Below are 16772 nucleotides of genomic sequence, written 5' to 3'. Positions count from 1 at the left end.
TATTTTAACACCATTTAACGCAGAAACTATATTATCTTCTCCTCAACTTCTACAAAGCATCTGCAGGGCACACATCATTGTGAGGCTACTGTTCTCCTCCCTCCCAACCCATGTTCCAGGCTTCCAAAGCTTAACATTATGTTTATTACATAACAGCAGGACGTAAGCCCAAACAACCTGCTGCCAGGCTTTCAAATATAGCAACTGCAGAAATCTCCTCGGGGCTTGATGAAGAGCCACTTCAAATGTCTTCTAATTTCAGCAGTTTTCTGGTCGATAGAAAACAAGGTCTAAAAATGGCTCTGCAGGTGAAGGGCACACATGGAAACCTACCATCCCCCTTTTTGATATCGTGGAGGGAGGGGTGGGCTTTCCTCAACAATGATGCAGTGGGTGGGAGGTAGGGAAGAAACCGAGGGCCCTCTGGTTTTGGGGATTTGCAGGCAGCTTCTCAAGGAGTATTGCCTTGGGTGAACCGATCTCAGGGGAGAAAATGGGAAAGGCCTGGAAGTGAAGCCCTTCCAGGTTGGCGCCTCAGTAATGGTCCCTCCTTTTGTTTCCTTTTCTAATTTATGGGACCATTGGCTGTTGTTTTCACCAAGGAGATTCTTGATTGCATCAAGAGCTGACTCTATCTGGCTTGAAAAATGAAAGTCGCTCAGTCATATCTGACTCTTTGCAACCCCATGGACCATACAGTCCATGGAATTCTCCAGGCCAAAATATTGGAGTGGGTAGTCATTACCTTCTCCAGGGCTTTAAGAACAGGTAATTTCTTGGCTTGGAAATCTGTTGAATAAGGGTTGGACTGCTCCTTTGACCCCCATCCCCACCATGTTGGTTCTATCCTCAGGCACCAGCTCCCCACACAGCATGTGTCTGTTCTCCACTCATCCGCAAATCTCTGGGCTTGCTCTCATGGAAAAATGGTGCCTCTTTCTCCTACTTCAGCCGTCTACCCTGGCCTGACTGGTTGGGGCTGGGTCACACACCCTTCTCCTAAATCATTACCACGCCAGGAGACAAAACCCATTGTTTGCCTAGGAGGGGCAGGTGTCCACTTCCAGAACAGGAGTGTGAGGCCAGGGGACTTGGGGGTGGGGGGTGGGGGGAAGAAGAGTTCCCAGAGAAAAATCAAGTGTCACCAGGAGAGGGTGGAATGGACAGTGGGCAGGCCAGAGCAACCAATGTTCTTGCCATCTGACCTAATTCAATGTGGGATATTTGGGACCTGGGGAGGCCGTCGGGAGCACGGTGTCCCTCCGCATCCCTATGCTTCTCCTGAGCCACCTGCAATCCTAGAGGGTCACCTGTGAGTGTGTGCATTTCACCCAGGTCACCAGCAAGCAGCAGTCAAGGCCTAAATTTATAGCACATTCTGCTCTGCCCTGGGCCTTCTAACTTCCTCTCTTAGCTATAAGGCAGTAGAAATTTCTATGCCCTTATACCTCTGTTCCTCTGAGAGTGGACCACCTTCCCTCGACACACAGAGGATCTGAGGGCCACACGAAGACTTCACGCTGGAGAGCCGTCCGGCCACGTGCAGGAGTCTGGGTGCAGCAAAGAGGAGGCTGGGGGAGCCCTGTGTCCCTGCTCATGACCTCCCAGGCCCACCAGGCCCACCACCTTTCACTAGGTCCTTTCTGTGCCCACGTCCAGCGGGGTCTTCCTTGAGTATCTGTCAGGGGTGCCATGACTCCTGCTTTCTGGATTGGGGCAGGGGGACAGCACTCATCAGTTGCTTCTAACTGAGCCCAAGGCAGACAGAGCAAATACTCAGTGACAGTTCAAAGTATGCCCCTCACCCCAGCCCCACTCCCTTGAACATCTTCCATTTCTGCTTTGCCGGTGAGATTTCCCTGTTCCATCAAAGGGCTAAACAATTTTTGACTGGGAAGACAGGAGATCTTCCTGATACGGGACACATGTTGGAAACTGGTCTCTTAGCAGAGGGGTACGCTATACGTAAAAGGAAAGTGCCAATTAGTTTTACCCAATTTTATTAATATTGGGTCGATTATAAAATCACTCTAAAATGCACATCAATATTATAATGAGGTACTATCTCACACCAGTCAGAACACCCATCACTGAAAAATTTACAAATAACAGGTGCTGGAGAGGGTGTGGAGAAAAAAGAACACTCTTATACCATCAGTGGGAATGTAAATTGGTACAGCTACTATGGAAAACAGTAAGGAGTTTCCCCAAAAAACTAAAAATAGAGTCACCATATGATCCAGCAATCCCACTCCTGGGCATATATCCAGCCAAAACTATAATTCAAAAAGATATATGCAGCCCAATGTTCATAGCAGCACTGTTCACAACAGCCAAGACGTGGGAAAAAACCTAAATGTCCATCTACTGATAAATAGAGTTTAAAATGTGGTAAATATATACAAAGGAGTATTCAGTCAGTTCAGTTGCTCAGTCATGTCCGACTCTTTGCGACCCCATGAATCACAGCACTCCAGGCCTCCCTGTCCATCACCAACTCCCGGAGTTTACTCAAACTCATGTCCATCGAGTTGGTGATGCCATCCAGCCATCTCATCCTCTGTCGTCCCCTTCTCCTGCCCCCAATCCCTTCCAGCATCAGGGTCCTTTCTAATGAGTCAACTCTTCACATGAGGTGGCCAAAGGATTGGCCTAGGAGTATTACCTAGTCATAAAAAAGAATGAAATAATGCCATTTTCAGCAACATGGAGAGACCTAGAGATTATCGTACTAAGTGAAGTAAGTCAGAAAGAAACAGACAAATTCCATATGACATCTTACATGTTGAATCTAAAATATGACACAAATGGGGCTTCCCAGGTGGTGCTAGTGGGAAAGAACCTGCCTGCCAATGCAGGAGACAGAAGAGATTAAAGGCAGGCTACAGTCCACAAGGTACTGCTTTATAGCACAGAGAACTATATTCAATATCCTGTAATAAACCAGAATGGAAAAGAATATGAAAAATGATATGTATATATGTATATATAAATGAATGACTTTGCTGTACACCAGAAACTAATAACACTACAAATCAGCTATTTTTCAATAATAAAAAATAAAATAAATAAAGCCATTCTAATATATAACAGTATACCTTAAAATGTATCCTAGTGGGATTATCTATGTGATTAATGATATTCAAAGTGTTAATTTTATATTTAACATAAGAAATAAAATTGCATGACTCACTTATGTATTAAACTTGCATTTACTGAATATATAATAAGTGCATGGTTATGAGCCAAGGGGTGCAAAAATATTTAACACTTAAGCCTCCTCCAAATGTTTATAAACTATGAGATGAAATAAGTGCGTAGCATAAAAATAATTAAATATGATTCTATTACAGAATCAGTCTGTTTCTTTAAAAAGACAGTTTAAGTTCACCTAACTCCCAATTTGAAGAGTTTAACTGAAATTAGCTAAGGTTTGGCTCAGGTATCTGGTATAAAAATGGCCACTCAGAATCTCTGAGTACCAGGAAAGATTTCAGAGGTTGGCAAGAGAGCCGTAGTATTGAAAGGAATCCTTTAGCTTCAGAATGAAATCAGAATCTTTGACTGCTCTGAAAGAAGCTATGTAAAACCCAATGAAGAAAATTACTAAATCTCTCTTGATCTTTTGGCTTTAGAGCAGGCATATGTGGAAAAGAAGCAGGAATGTCAGATATTCAAAGGGACTTTAACCATTGGGAGAATGTGCTGGTCAATAGATAGAGAATCCATTATAGGAGATGAGTCATATGAAGTCTAAACAGAGAGAAGGGTGAGGGGACGTGTGCTGGGTGCTGACAGGGTCTGCCAAAGTCACCACTGAGAAGATGTCTCGATGTACTGCGTCCCAAGTTTAAACATCCCTGGAAAGGGCCTTGGTCAGAGGTCACCCTTGGTCAGTTAATCAGGGCCATGGAGGGCGAGTTAAGTCACACGGAATAGCTGATGATTTTGTAGTAGCTGTGTGGGGAAGGTAACTGTGTGGATTATGTACTCTCGGGGGCGGGGGTGGGGGTGGGGGTGGGGAAGAACAGGACAGACAAAAACATGCGCTCAGTATTTCTGCCTTTACCTGGGGAGATTTCAGTAGCACAACTTTAGGTCCTGACACTCAGCCTTGAGTTACTCTTGCAGTTCCTATGATTTGGGTATTAAGCCCCAGTTCTAAAAAGTAAGCCATGGATGAGAAAACAAATCTCCACCTGGATTGTTGAAAGTGAGTATGGTTCTTCACCCTGCACATTATGAGTTCCCACTGTTGTAAGATCATGGCATCTGGTCCCATCACTTCATGGGAAATAGATGGGGAAACAGTGGAAACAATGTCAGACTATTTTTTTTGGCTACAAAATCACTGCAGATGGTGACTGCAGCCACGAAATTAAAAGACACTTACTCTTTGGAAGGAAAGTTATGACCAACATAGATAGCGTATTAAAAAGCAGAGACATTACTTTGCCAACAAAGGTCTGTCTAGTCAAGGCTATGGTTTTTCCAGTGGTCATGTATGGATGTGAGAGTTAGACTGTGAAGAAAGCTGAGCACTGAAAATTTGATGCTTTTGAACTGTGGTGTTGGAGAAGACTCTTGAGAGTCCCTTGGACTGCAAGGAGATCCAGTCAGTACATCTTAAAGGAGATCAGTCCTGAGTGTTCATTGGAAGGACTGATGCTGAAGCTGAAACTCCAATACTTTGGCCACCTGATGCGAAGAGTTGACTCATTGGAAAAGACCCTGATGCTGGGAGGGATTGGGGGCAGGAGGAGAAGGGGACGACAGAGGATGAGATGGCTGGATGGCTTCACTGACTCGATGGACATGAGTTTGAGTAAATTCTGTGAGTCGGTGATGGACAGGGAGGCCTGGCGTGCTGTGATTCATGGGGTTGCAAAGAGTCGGACACGACTGAGCGACTGGACTGAACTGAACCTTCCCAGTAACTCAGTCTTTCTAGAACTGGACTTCTTGGGGGCACAGGTCCTTATTCTGAACCCGGGCTTATGTCCTAAGCTTCACCATCTTCTGGGAGACTTTCCTGATGTCAACACATGACCCAGCCTTTTCCTGGATCCCCGGCTGCCACGCCTTAAGCTCCGCATCTGCCCTCCTCCTGCTGCAGTTAACAGGGTCACAATCACTACCTCACCAAGGCTGCCTTTGAAACCAAGTTCAGAGGGAGGGCTTTGCAGAGCCTTGGTGGGGAGTGATGTGATAAGAAACTGAGTCACTGTTCCTGGAGACAGTCAGCACCAAAATTGGCTGGGAAAGCAGAGTGGCCCCGAATGACTATTTCCGGAGTGCTTACATTTTTCCTGACTTCCTTGTCTGCCCATACAGAGGCACAGGGAATTTGAGTGGGGAGGTGAGTAGCTTCCATGGTATCTTCTCTGGCCTTCACTTCCCTGGTGGCTCAGATGGTGAAGAATGTGCCTGCAATGCAGGAAACCTGGGTTTGATCCCTGGGTTGGGAAGATCCTCTGGAGAAGGGAATGGCAACCTACCCTAGTATTCTTGCCTGGAGAATCTCATAGACAGAGGAGCCTGGAAGACTACAGTCCATGGGGTTGCAAAGAGTCAGACACGACTGAGCAACTAACACAACACGAAGGTGCAAGAAGAGTTAAGACTTGACAGCTTCAAACACCAGGATAAGAAAATCTTACTGTGGATCCTGCCATAGATATTTGGCTAGTTTATAAGAATGATTGAAAACCACACACAACATGCAGATCACACGACACCCAACAGACGGCCCTCCAGGGCTGTCCATTTTCCTGGCTGGGACCCTTCGGAAATCTCCATGGGGGTCTGCGATGTCTCTTGCCCTTCCAAAGGGGTCACAGTGAGAGAGCGCCGTGAGTGAAGACTGAAAGTAGTGTGACAGTGTGAACCATTTCTTGGACCACTGAACACCCCTCTCCAATGATGTGAAAAGACAGCTCAGCATCCATGCTGTTTCTAAGACTCCTAGAGATGACTTCGGAGACAGAGGCCAGACCACGGTGCTCAAGTGGTGTGTCAGAAGAGATTTCTACTACCCTCTAGAGAGTGAAAGTCGCTCAGTTGTGTCCTCCTCTTTGAAACCCCACGGGCTATATCATCCATGGAAATCTCCAGGTCAGAATACTGGAGTGGGTAGCCTTTCCCTTCTTCAGGGAATCTTCTCAACCCAGGAATTGAACCTGGGTCTCCTGTATTGTAGGTGGATTCTTTACCAACTTGAGCTATCAGGGAAGCCCCCTAGAGAGTGAAGAAATGATCAAAACATCCAGTTTTTAAAACTAAGAATATGAGACAAAGATCTCCAAATCCCTAGACTTAAAACAAAACAACAAACCCTCCCCTGCAACTGTCAAAAGGAAGACAGGTAGAGAGAGAGCTACAACAGCCCTGGACATTTCTTTGTTCTTTTTGTTTTGGTTGTGGATAACCAACTGCCTGAGTTTTGGTGGTTACAACACAGCAGCGTAGGAAGAAGCTGGGTCTTGAAGGCAGTCCATCTAGGAGGGATCCCATCTGGCCCTTTCTCGTGTGAGCTTGGATAATTCATATAACCTCTTAAGCTTTCATGTCCTTATCCGGAAAATGGACATAATAGAATCTGCCTGATGTGAAAGTGTAAGTGAAAGAGTGCATGGAAATTCTTGCATTCTTGGCACACAGGAGAATCTGAGGAGGACAAGTGTTCTCTGAAAGGAAGAGGGTGCAAGGTGGAACAGGATGAAAGCAGGCATCTGAGGAAGGTGTCACAACTGGACTAAACCCACCGAGAGCAAGCTCCTTAAGTTCTGGCTTTGTCCTGCTTGTCCTTGACTCTCCAACACCCGGTGTGGATCTTGCACAGAGCGGACACTCTGAAAACGTTTGTTAGACTGAATGGAGCCCTAGCTGGACCCATGTTAGGGAGAGGTTTGCAGAAGGAGGAGGGAGGCAGGTGAGAGAGAAAAGGGCAGAGAGGCAGGAGTGAGGCAGCTGGCAGGGATGAAGGGCAGAGTGACAAAGCCTGAGAGTGATGGAGATTCCAGGTGATAAACGGTAACTTCGGCCTGTCTTTAGAGTCCCCATAAAACTAACGGACTTGTGATGGAATTGTTTCCAAAATGTTTGGGGAGCCAGATGGGAAGCTTATGTCATTGTGTTCCCTTGCAAGCTCAAAATAATGGGTCCCGTTCCTGCCTGCGGGGGAAGGTAGGCCTCCTCCACCTCTCTGTGTCCATCATTGCTGTAGCGGAGCCTTCCCATCCTCTCTGGAGACGCCTTATGGAAGCGCTACCTGCCCTGCAAGGCAGTCCTGGGGCAGCTGGGTGGGAGAATGTGCTGCGAGGTAGAGCAGGCAAGAACTAGATATTCCAGCCTCATAACAAAAGATTCATCCCACACCACCTACTGGAAGTGAATGCAGCACCAGAATCTAACCAAGTCCTCAGGCTGGGTGCTTGGGGGGCTTTTAGGTCTTAGCCACACAGGAAAGCTGCTGGAAACCTGCACTGTTGCACAAATATAAAGATTTGTTAGTTAACAGTGTGGGGAGTGGAGAAGGAAATGGCAACGACTCCGGTATTCTTGCCTAGAGAATTCCATGGACAGAGGAGCCTGGTGGGCTGCTGTCCATGGGGTCGCACAGAATCGGACAGGACTGAAGCGACTTAGCATGCATGCATGGATTGGAGAAGGAGATGGCAACTCACTCCAGTATCCTTGCCTGGAGAATCCCAGGGACGGAGGAGCCTGGTGGGCTGCCGTCTATGGGGTCACACAGAGTTGGACACGACTGAAGCAACTTAGCAGCAGCAGTGTGGGGAGAAGAAAAACACACCAGACCAGGAACTTCAACAGGGTCCTTCAGCTGTTTTGCAGATCACCCCGTGTTTCAGAGAGGTCCATCGACTTTGGGTCTGAGTGTTTCCCTGGCAGAACCAGCATAGCTTCCCTGACCCAACTTGGGTCAAAGCGACCTCATGCTTGGGACTTCCCTGGTGATCCAGTGCTTAAGAATCTGCCTTGTAATGCAGGGGACTTGGGTCTGACCCCTGGTCGGGGAACTAGGATCCCACATGCTGTGGAACAACTAAGCCCCAGTGCCCAACTACTGAGCCTGCACACTCCAGAGCCCCTGCACCAAGACTGGAGGGTCCATGTGCCACATGAAAGATTCCACATAATGCAGCCCAGACCCGATGTGGCCGAGAACTGAGAGACGGGAGAGGAATGTGCATTGATGAACAAGTATCACCAGTGCCTTTTTCTTCTGCTGGAATTCTTTAGGTCTTAAGAAATGCGCTTAGTGGCCTCTCGTCCCGGGCCACAATGGCTGAATTGTTCATTTCCAATGAGTGGGCTTCCTATCACCCCCTCAATGCCCTCTGTGTGGTAGGTGGGGTAATGGTGCCCTTTCCACATAGGAAAGGGCACGCCAGCTTCTCTCCATTGATGCAAACAATCTGGAGGAAGAGGAAAACTCTGGGCCCCCAGAGCTGGGGCAGCTGGGGTCTGTGTCTAACCCAGGCCCCTCAGTATGGCTCACACAAAACAGAGATGCTTGGACTTCCCTGGTGGCCCGGGGGTTAAGAATCCACCCGCCAATGCAGGGGACACAGGTTCAATCCCTGGTCCGGGAAGATCCCACATGCCGCGGAGCAACTAAACCCATGTGCCACAACTACTGAGCCTGTGCTCTAGAGCCCACATGCTGCAACTATTGAAGCCTGTGCTCCACAACTAAAGAAGCCACCACAATGAGAAGCCTGCACACCACAATTAGGGAGTAGCCCCAACTCGTCACAACTAGAGAAAAACCAGTGTGCAGCAATGAAGACCCAGAATGCAGCCAAAAAATTATAATAAAATAAATTTAAAACAAAACAGAGACACTGGCAGCTGTGCTGTGACCATAGGCAGAGGTGTGGACCAAAACACTCCAACTCCATTGATGTAGATCCACTTGCTTACACCAGGGTTTTCAAATTCTGGCAGATATCTGAGTCAGCTAGAGGGCTTGTCAAACACAGATGTCAGCCCTCATTCCCAGAGTTTGTGACACAGGGCACTGGGGTGGGGCCTCTGCCTTTCTCACAAGCTCCCCAGTGATGCTGCCAGTCCAAGGATTATATTCTGAGAAACTATTGCCTTAGACAGATGTTTTGCTTCTCAAAGCCAAGGATAAAAGATGAGATGAGATGAGCCCTGTAACTGCTATTAGCCTTAATGATACAGAATGAACTCGGGTTTATTTTTTGTTTGTGTTTGATTTTTTTTCAGCTTACCCAGATCAGAAAAGGGGAAAGGAGGAAGAAAAGGTAAGTTTCAGGGAGGAGAAGACCTGGGAAAGAATGCAATATGAGGCCTGTTGTTCAGAGGGGAGGCTGATGGGTGTCACAAAGGGAGGTCGTGGGAAGAGAGCCGGAAGGAAGCTGGGTGCTGAGGTGGGCAGACGAAGACAAGTTTGAGAGCCGATCATTGGGCAGTGAAAAGACCACTGGACTTGGAGTCCGAACACCTGCAGTTCTCTCCCATAAGGCCTTGCAGCTGCTGGCAGCAGCCAAGAAAGTATCCCCTCTGAAGTCAGTTGGAGCAGATCTAACAGCTCTCGTGGGCAGAGCCTGCCAGGTTTCTGGGTGGGTGAGCCCGGTCCAGGGCCGTGTGCCCAGCGCTCTATTTGTCCTGGGCCTGAGACCCAGGGCAGGAAGCCACCAGCCCCGCAGAGCGCTCTGGCAACCCCCTGCCGATTTCTCCAGGCTTCCAGCAGGCTTGCGGAGGGTGAGCGTGGGCAGCCGTGACTCACCCAGCCTCGCGGGGAGGCAGAGGCTGCCGTTGCAACCCACGCTGCCACGGAAACAGGCTAAATCGATCCCAGATCCCTGGAGGGGCAGAGAAGAAGCCGCCTGCCGCCAGGGAGCTGGGAATGCTTCTGGGTTCAGACACCAGGTCGGCGAGCACAGCCTGAGCTGTGCTGGTCGCGGAGCCGGCTGGAGGCCAGCAGCAAAGAAGCGGGCGCGGCCACCTGAGCAAGCGACAAGGGGTGACGGACTCCCCACCCCTGCTGCCTGTGTCTGACGGTAGCAGCGGGGCTGGGGGGCGTCGGGGGCACACAGGGCCCTTGGGCACGAGGTGGACCAGTCCACGCAGCTCCTCTTCCTAAACTCCGTGGGAAATCTGTGCTTACTGGTGGGGTGGGGAGAAGAGACGAGAACCTGAGTCTTCACTCTTCTTGCTGTAATTCCTGGAATTACAGCTGCTCCGTCACCACACGACGTGACCGCAAATGCACCACAAATACACCCCAAGAAGAGGAGGAAACTGAGGCCAATGACCTAAGCAAAGTCCCACAATTTTCAGAGGCAAGAGTCAGGCTGGCCTCCTAATATCCTGAGCACTAATCCCTCATCATTTTTCTACTAGACTCTGCCTCTCAAGGAAACAATTTGATTAGTCTTGAGCAATTTGCTTTGCCTTCAATATCTGCTCTCTGGGGCAGTGGGTGGTGCAATTAATAACACACTCTGGGGCCTCCCCGGTGGTCCAGTGGTTAAAATTCCACCTGCCAATGCAGCGGAACATGGGTTTGATCCCTGGCCTGGGGAAATCCCACATGCCACAGGGCAACTAAGCCTGTGGGCCAAAACTACTGAAGTCCACACCCTAGAGCCGATGCTCTGCAACAAGAGAAGACACTGCAGTGAGAAGCCCGAGCACCTCAACTAGCGCACAGCCCCTGCTCACCACAACTCAGGAAAGCCTGCACGCAGCAGTGGAGACCCAGGGCAGCCAAAAATAAATAAAACAATAAGACATACTCTGCTCTTCCCAAGTGCCACAGTGAGTCTTTCGCCAGCTTTCCCCACCTTCATCAACTCCGAAACAAGGCGATCCACCCATGAGACAGTGGAAACCACAAGTTTCCAGTTTCCCCAACACCCATCCCATGCCTCTGGGGTCTTCAAGCCAGCACCGCCCCCCCACCCCCCGGGGTGGTGAACTCACTGGCGCCCCCTGGTGATTCTCGGGCCGTTTCCCTCTGTCCAGTCTATGGAGTCCCAGCCGAGGCTCACACCTGGCTGTAGTGGCTTTGGCACATCCTCAAGCCCCGAGGTCCCTCCATCCTATGCAGCAAGCCCCCCAAGCCCCACTGCGGCCACTTTGGACCTGGCCCTTCCTGGCGCCCCTCACCTGCAGAGGGCACAGTGAGGGACTTTCCCATTTCATGCGCGGGGTGAAGGCTCCTGCGTGGATCTCCACCTCCTTCCTGCCTTCCTCCTCTCTTGTCCTGTTTCAGGAAAATCCCTTCTGGTTCAAGATCCCTTCCCTCCCCTCATCTGTCTTTGATCCACTAATTACCTCCATTCTCCTAACTGTTCATCTTCTGCTTTTCTGTGAGCTTCTCCTCCTCAGATTAAAACCACATTTCTGTCTCTCCCATATTAAAAAAAAAAAAACCAACCAACTAAACCAAACACGTGTTCCACTCTAGTTACTCTCACTGCAAAGTTTCTTCTCAGAGCAGCTTGCACTTTCCCTCTCTCCTTCCTTACTTCCCAAGAGCTCCAGATCTCTCTCTATGCTGCCTGGCATCTCGACTCTTCTGGCTCCCGCTCAGCGCCCCCCTTGCTGATGTCCACCGTGGGCACATCAACACCTGTGACTATCTCAGATGTTCTAACACGTCTAGTCCTCGGGGTGCCAGAGGGGGCTGGGCTTCAAGCTGGGGAGTCCCAGCTGCACACCTCTTGAGCCCCAGAGCCATTGTACTTGTGCTCAAGATTTCCTCAACATCAGCCTTTGCCCTCTGCGAGACAAGCTGAGACTCAGGACCCCTTGCTGCAGTGCTAGCTGCTGAAACGCTACTCCTCGGGCAACAAAATACAAAGAAACTGTGGGACTAAAAATGCCTGTGTGCATGCACAGCTGGGGAGAATTCTGGCCCCCAAAGATACAAAAAGACCCAAAAACTCAGCTGCCACTTTTGAGGAGTCTGGAGCAAAAACAGGGTATTAAGCATACCCCTTGCACACACCAGCGCCTAAAGGGTGGACAAAAGCCTCTGCCTGACCCCTGGACGTACCCCTACCCTCACCCCATATTAGGAACAAGCTCGCCTTCCCCTCATGGAGTGAGCAAGCAAGGGAATCTGTTGTTTGTTCTCTCTGCCCCCTGCTGCAGCAGGGGCCTCAATAGAGCCTTGCTTGAATATTTGGTCTGGCCTCTCATCAATTTCTATTGACTGGGAAAGGCCAAGAGCCCTGGTTTGTAACATCCCTACCCACCCCCAACTCCCAAATTGGGCTGTATGCCAGTTCACAGGACCAACCAACAGAAGAGATGTCAGATACCCCTTCATCTTCTCTGAACCTTTCCCTACCAAAAATATTTTATCCTCCCCAAGTTACAGAAGAAAATTTCCATTGCGTGGCAGGTGAGTGAGCAGAGACCAGAGGGTGTGCGTGGTAGGGAAAAGACGACCAGGCTCCTCCAGGGGCACGGATGGCTGGAGCTGTCCACCCAGCCACACTGAGTCAACTCTTGTGGAATGGAAGAGAATCCTCCCCGAAGGACTCTTAGGAGGTGAAAGGAGACGGTCTAATTCTTAGTCTTGGAGCTGAAGGGTAGGCTTGGAAAGATGTGAAAGATAGTGTTTCCTCTGATCAAAGTTTATAGCCAAGAACCACCAGGAAGGAAGGGCGGGCTTGTCTCCTGGGGAGGCCCCACCTGTACCAGCTCTACAGGGCCTGACCTCACAGTGGAGGGTATCAGGCCTCCCTCTCTGGACACTGGCATGCCCTTGAGGGGCCAGTCCTACCATTGGCCTCCTCCCTCGGCCCAGCCGGAGGAGCCTGGGCTCTCCGGATCCAGAGAGGCAGGTCCCACTGGAGTCAGCCCACGGCGGGGACCCCAGCAGAAAGGGCCTGTGTCCTTGCTCAGCACACTCGGCAGACGCAGCAGCTCTGGACTCCGGGTGCTGGCGGGAGAGGCAAGGCCGCTCTGTGACCCCAGAGCCCAGGCTGTCAGTGGGCTCTCCCCTGGCTTTTGGAGCCCGTCCTCCAAACCTGAACTTGGCCAGGCTTCTGGGAAATGTGCAGAGAAGCCAACATACTTCCAGCCTCATGTGGGTTTTTTCTGAAGCCCTTCTACATCCACCGAAAGGTAGCCACTCACATTTCAAGGGGACCTTACAGCCCTGGGGTCAGCCCCCTCATGCAGGACGTCCGTCAGCTGATCCATCTGTCTGGCTTGAGCAGGTCCCACAACAGAAGTTTCTTTGCTCAATTAGGGGGCCTCTAGAGGGGACTTTGGTTAATAGAAATTTCTTCCTGATTTTGACCTAAAACCTGCCCGCTTATGACTTCTGCCCAGCTGGTTCTATTCTTTGGTCCTTGGAAGAAAATGTCTGCTCAATTATCTCATTGGTCTCACAGTAGCCAGAGGAGGTGAGCGTGGAATTACTGACTTCTTTTATAGAAAGTGGATAAGCTGGGGAAGTTAAGGAGCTTTGAAAAAGCTTCAGGTGGAGTCGGAGCTAGAACCCAAGTGTCTTAACTTCCATGGCCAGTTCTCCTGCCAATCTTCTGCCTTTCTTAATCTTTGCCTGTTATTATCAAGGACCTACTGTGTGCAGCTGGAATACCAGGTGGGGGTTGGAGGCATGGGACGCCTGGACCCTCTTTTCAGAGTCACCAATTCTAGCTCAGAACAGACAGACAGACACACACAGATACACAGGATTCGAAACACTTGCTCAGCCAACAGACTGGGTGACCTCACCTTCACCCCCAAAGGTCAGCCTTCTTCCTTCCTTACAGCTGCTCCCCCAGCACAGGCTGACAGGTAGGAAAGGGAGGATGTAGAAAAGATAATTTTAACCACAGAAGAGCCTGAACTTGAAAGGAAGAAGAAAAAAGGCCTGAAGAGGAGTTTGAAAATGATAGCTGTCAACACTGGGCTTGGAAAGACAGAGAGCTCGTGGGTGTGTGGGTGGGAGGGGTGCTCACCGCTGCCAAAGCTCCGTCGTGTGGCGGCAGGGAAGTAGGGAAGCAGGGCTGGTGCTGCCAGAACTGCAAACCAGAACCACCAAGACCTGATCCTAACAAAGGCAGGCCCCAGCAACTTCCCAGCACCTGGATAATTGGGCCGGGCTCCACCCCCCCAGGATGTGTTTTCCTCTTTCTTAAAGGTACAGTGCCCCGATTCAGTGTCTGGTTGAGTATCCAGCCAACAACACTGAAGCTTGGTACTCCAGGCTTCACTTCCTCTCCCTTGGACAGCGACACTTACTCCACCGAATCATTTAGGCGCAGAGAGACCCAGGCTCCACTCTCTGCAGCCTGTGGGTGCAGGAGAGGGAAAATCCAGGGTTTTGATTTTAATTGTGCCCATTGCTCAAGTCACTGAGGCCGGGGCAGGATGAGGGGGCAGGGGGGACAGAGTCATGTCAAAGACAGCAGCCCCACTCCTTAATTTGGCCAAGTGCTGGAAGGAGCCTTCCCCCCTCAAGAAGGGCAGAGAAAACAGTCCTTCTCAAACCATCTTAGCAGGCATCTTGCTAAGGTGCAGGTTGCTTTCAAAACAACTGTTTCAAAGAGTTCCCGGGGTGAAAGCCAAGTTCCTGTGAGTGAGGGAGGGGGTGGCAGTTGTCAGGGGGAGGCGAGCAGATGTCAGAAGGTGTGGGACTCCTGAGCGAGTGACAGCCCGCCTCCCGTCACCTGCCCACCTTGGGATGACAGAAGGATGTGCTTCTCAGAGGCATGCTCTGGAGAAAGAAACATCAGCATTCATCCGAGGAGGATGGGAACGGGGGAGCCTGTCCAACCCAGAGGTGCCCGGTCTTGCCTCAGGCTCGTCCCAGCGTCGGCCAGGCTTCACCTCCTGGGTCTCGGGGATTGTGGCCTCTCCCCTCTGCCCCCAGGCCTTCCTGGCATGTTCAGGGCTCTCACTTTCTTCCCCTCTTTCATCCAGCCTCATCCTCCCCTGAACTCAGAAAACACGCTGATACAACACAGAGGACTAGACAGATGTCAGGTCATGTGTCTCCCTGCTCAAGGCCATCCAGTGATCCTCACGTTACTCACATCCTCATGATATGCTCCCAGCACCTCCCTTGACTCACCACCTGTCTCTCTTAGCCTCATCTCCCTCCATCTCTGCCTCCTCGAGGCCTCCTCACTTTTCCTCAAACACACTGAGCAGGCTCCTGACTTAGGGCCTTTACACAGCTGTGTGTGGTTAATGCCTTCATCCCTTTCACATCTTTGCTTATAAAACATGTTCACAAATGTTCACAGAAGCACTGTCCACACTGCTGAAAAATGGAAGCAACCTGTGTCCATCACCAGGTGAGTGGATAAAAATGTGATGATTTCACACAATAGAACATTAGGCTACAGAGGCTACCAACACATGCTACATGTGGATGCATCTGGAGAACATGGTTACATGAAAGAAGCCAGTCACAAAAGGCCACATACTGTGCCATTTCATTTATATGAAGTGTTAAGAATCAATAGATCCGCAGACAGAAAGAAGACTGGCTGCCTAGGGCAGGAGGGAAGGAGAAATGGGGACCAGCTAGTGGGCATATGAAACAATTTGCCATCACTTCATGGCAAATAGATGGGGAAACAATGGAAACAGTGACAGACTTTATTTCTGGGGGCTCCAAAATCACTGCAGATAGTGACTGCAGCCATGAAATTAAAAGACGCTTGCTCCTTGCAAGAAAAGCTATGACCAACCTAGACAGCATATTAAAAAGCAGAGACATTACTTTGCTGACAAAGGTCCATCTAGTCAAGGCTATGGTTTTTCCAGTAGTCATGTATGGATGTGAGTTGGACTCTAAACAAAGCTGAGTGCCGAGGAATTGATGCTTTTAAACTGTGGTGTTGGAGAAGACTCTTGAGAGTCCCTTGGACTGCAAGGAGATCCAACCAGTCAATCCTAAAGGAAATCAGTCCTGAATATTCATTGAAAGGACTGATACTGAAGTTGAAACACCAATACTTTGGCCACCTAATGCGAAGAACTGACTGATGCTGGGAAAGATTGAAGGTAGGAGAAGAGGACGAAAGAGGATGAGACGGTTGGATGGCATCACTGACGTGATGGATATGAGTTTGAGTAAACTCTGGGAGTTTGTGATGGACAGGGAGGCCTGGTGTGCTGCAGTCCATGGGGTCGCAAAGAATCAGACATAACTGAGCAACTGAACTGAGTGGGTACAGAGTTTCAGTTTGGGTGATAAAAGGTTCTAAAGTTGATTGAGGCAGCGGTTGTGCAAATTATGAATACACTAAAAACCATTTAGTTGTCCATTTTAAGTGGGAGTGTAACAGGGAAGAACTTTTGACCTCTATTAGAGGTTAACCACTAAAGGGATGTTGCATAGAAGCTTAAATTATACATAACGGCCCATTTCTAGAAAATCTGCCTCCCAGGTAATGAGTGTTAAGCTAAAATACTTATGTTTAGCTCACAGGAAACATCCTGACCAAGCCCACCTGTGAATGGTTGTACAAAAAACACTTCCTCTGAGTCTGGCCAAAACCAGGACATTATCCCACCCCTTTTTAGTATATAAGAAGCCTGAATTCTAACTTAGGGAAGATGGTTCTTGGGGTGCTAGTTCAGCACCTCTCAGTTTGCTGGCTTTCCAAATAAGTTGCTATTCCTTGCCCCACTAATTCATCTCTCAGTTTATTGGCCTGTCATGTGACTAGTGGTATGAGCTCGGACTCTGTTAACCCTGGGTCATTTAGCTCAACAAAAGATGCCTTCAGGGGACTTCC

At 49.6% G+C, this 16772-nt stretch overlaps 2 protein-coding genes across 2 annotated transcripts in view; one reads left to right on the top strand and one right to left on the bottom strand.

Annotated features, from left to right (window-relative positions):
* Positions 1-14074, bottom strand: part of SIPA1L1 (signal induced proliferation associated 1 like 1) — a 493843-nt gene extending 479769 nt beyond the window's left edge. The window contains exon 1 of the mRNA XM_070469567.1: positions 13980-14074. The gene's annotated coding sequence lies outside the window, so the exon portion shown is untranslated. The remainder of the gene's footprint in view (positions 1-13979) is intronic.
* Positions 1-16772, top strand: part of LOC110129441 (uncharacterized) — a 136445-nt gene that overhangs the window by 109352 nt on the left and 10321 nt on the right. The window contains exon 4 of the mRNA XM_070468550.1: positions 9256-9293. Coding sequence (XP_070324651.1) covers positions 9256-9293 — 38 coding nt within the window. The remainder of the gene's footprint in view (positions 1-9255; positions 9294-16772) is intronic.

Source organism: Odocoileus virginianus, chromosome 6, assembly GCF_023699985.2.
Source record: "Odocoileus virginianus isolate 20LAN1187 ecotype Illinois chromosome 6, Ovbor_1.2, whole genome shotgun sequence".
Lineage (NCBI taxonomy): Eukaryota > Metazoa > Chordata > Mammalia > Artiodactyla > Cervidae > Odocoileus > Odocoileus virginianus.
The sequence above is the reverse complement of the archived record's forward strand: the minus strand, read 5'-3'. Positions and strand labels throughout refer to the sequence as shown.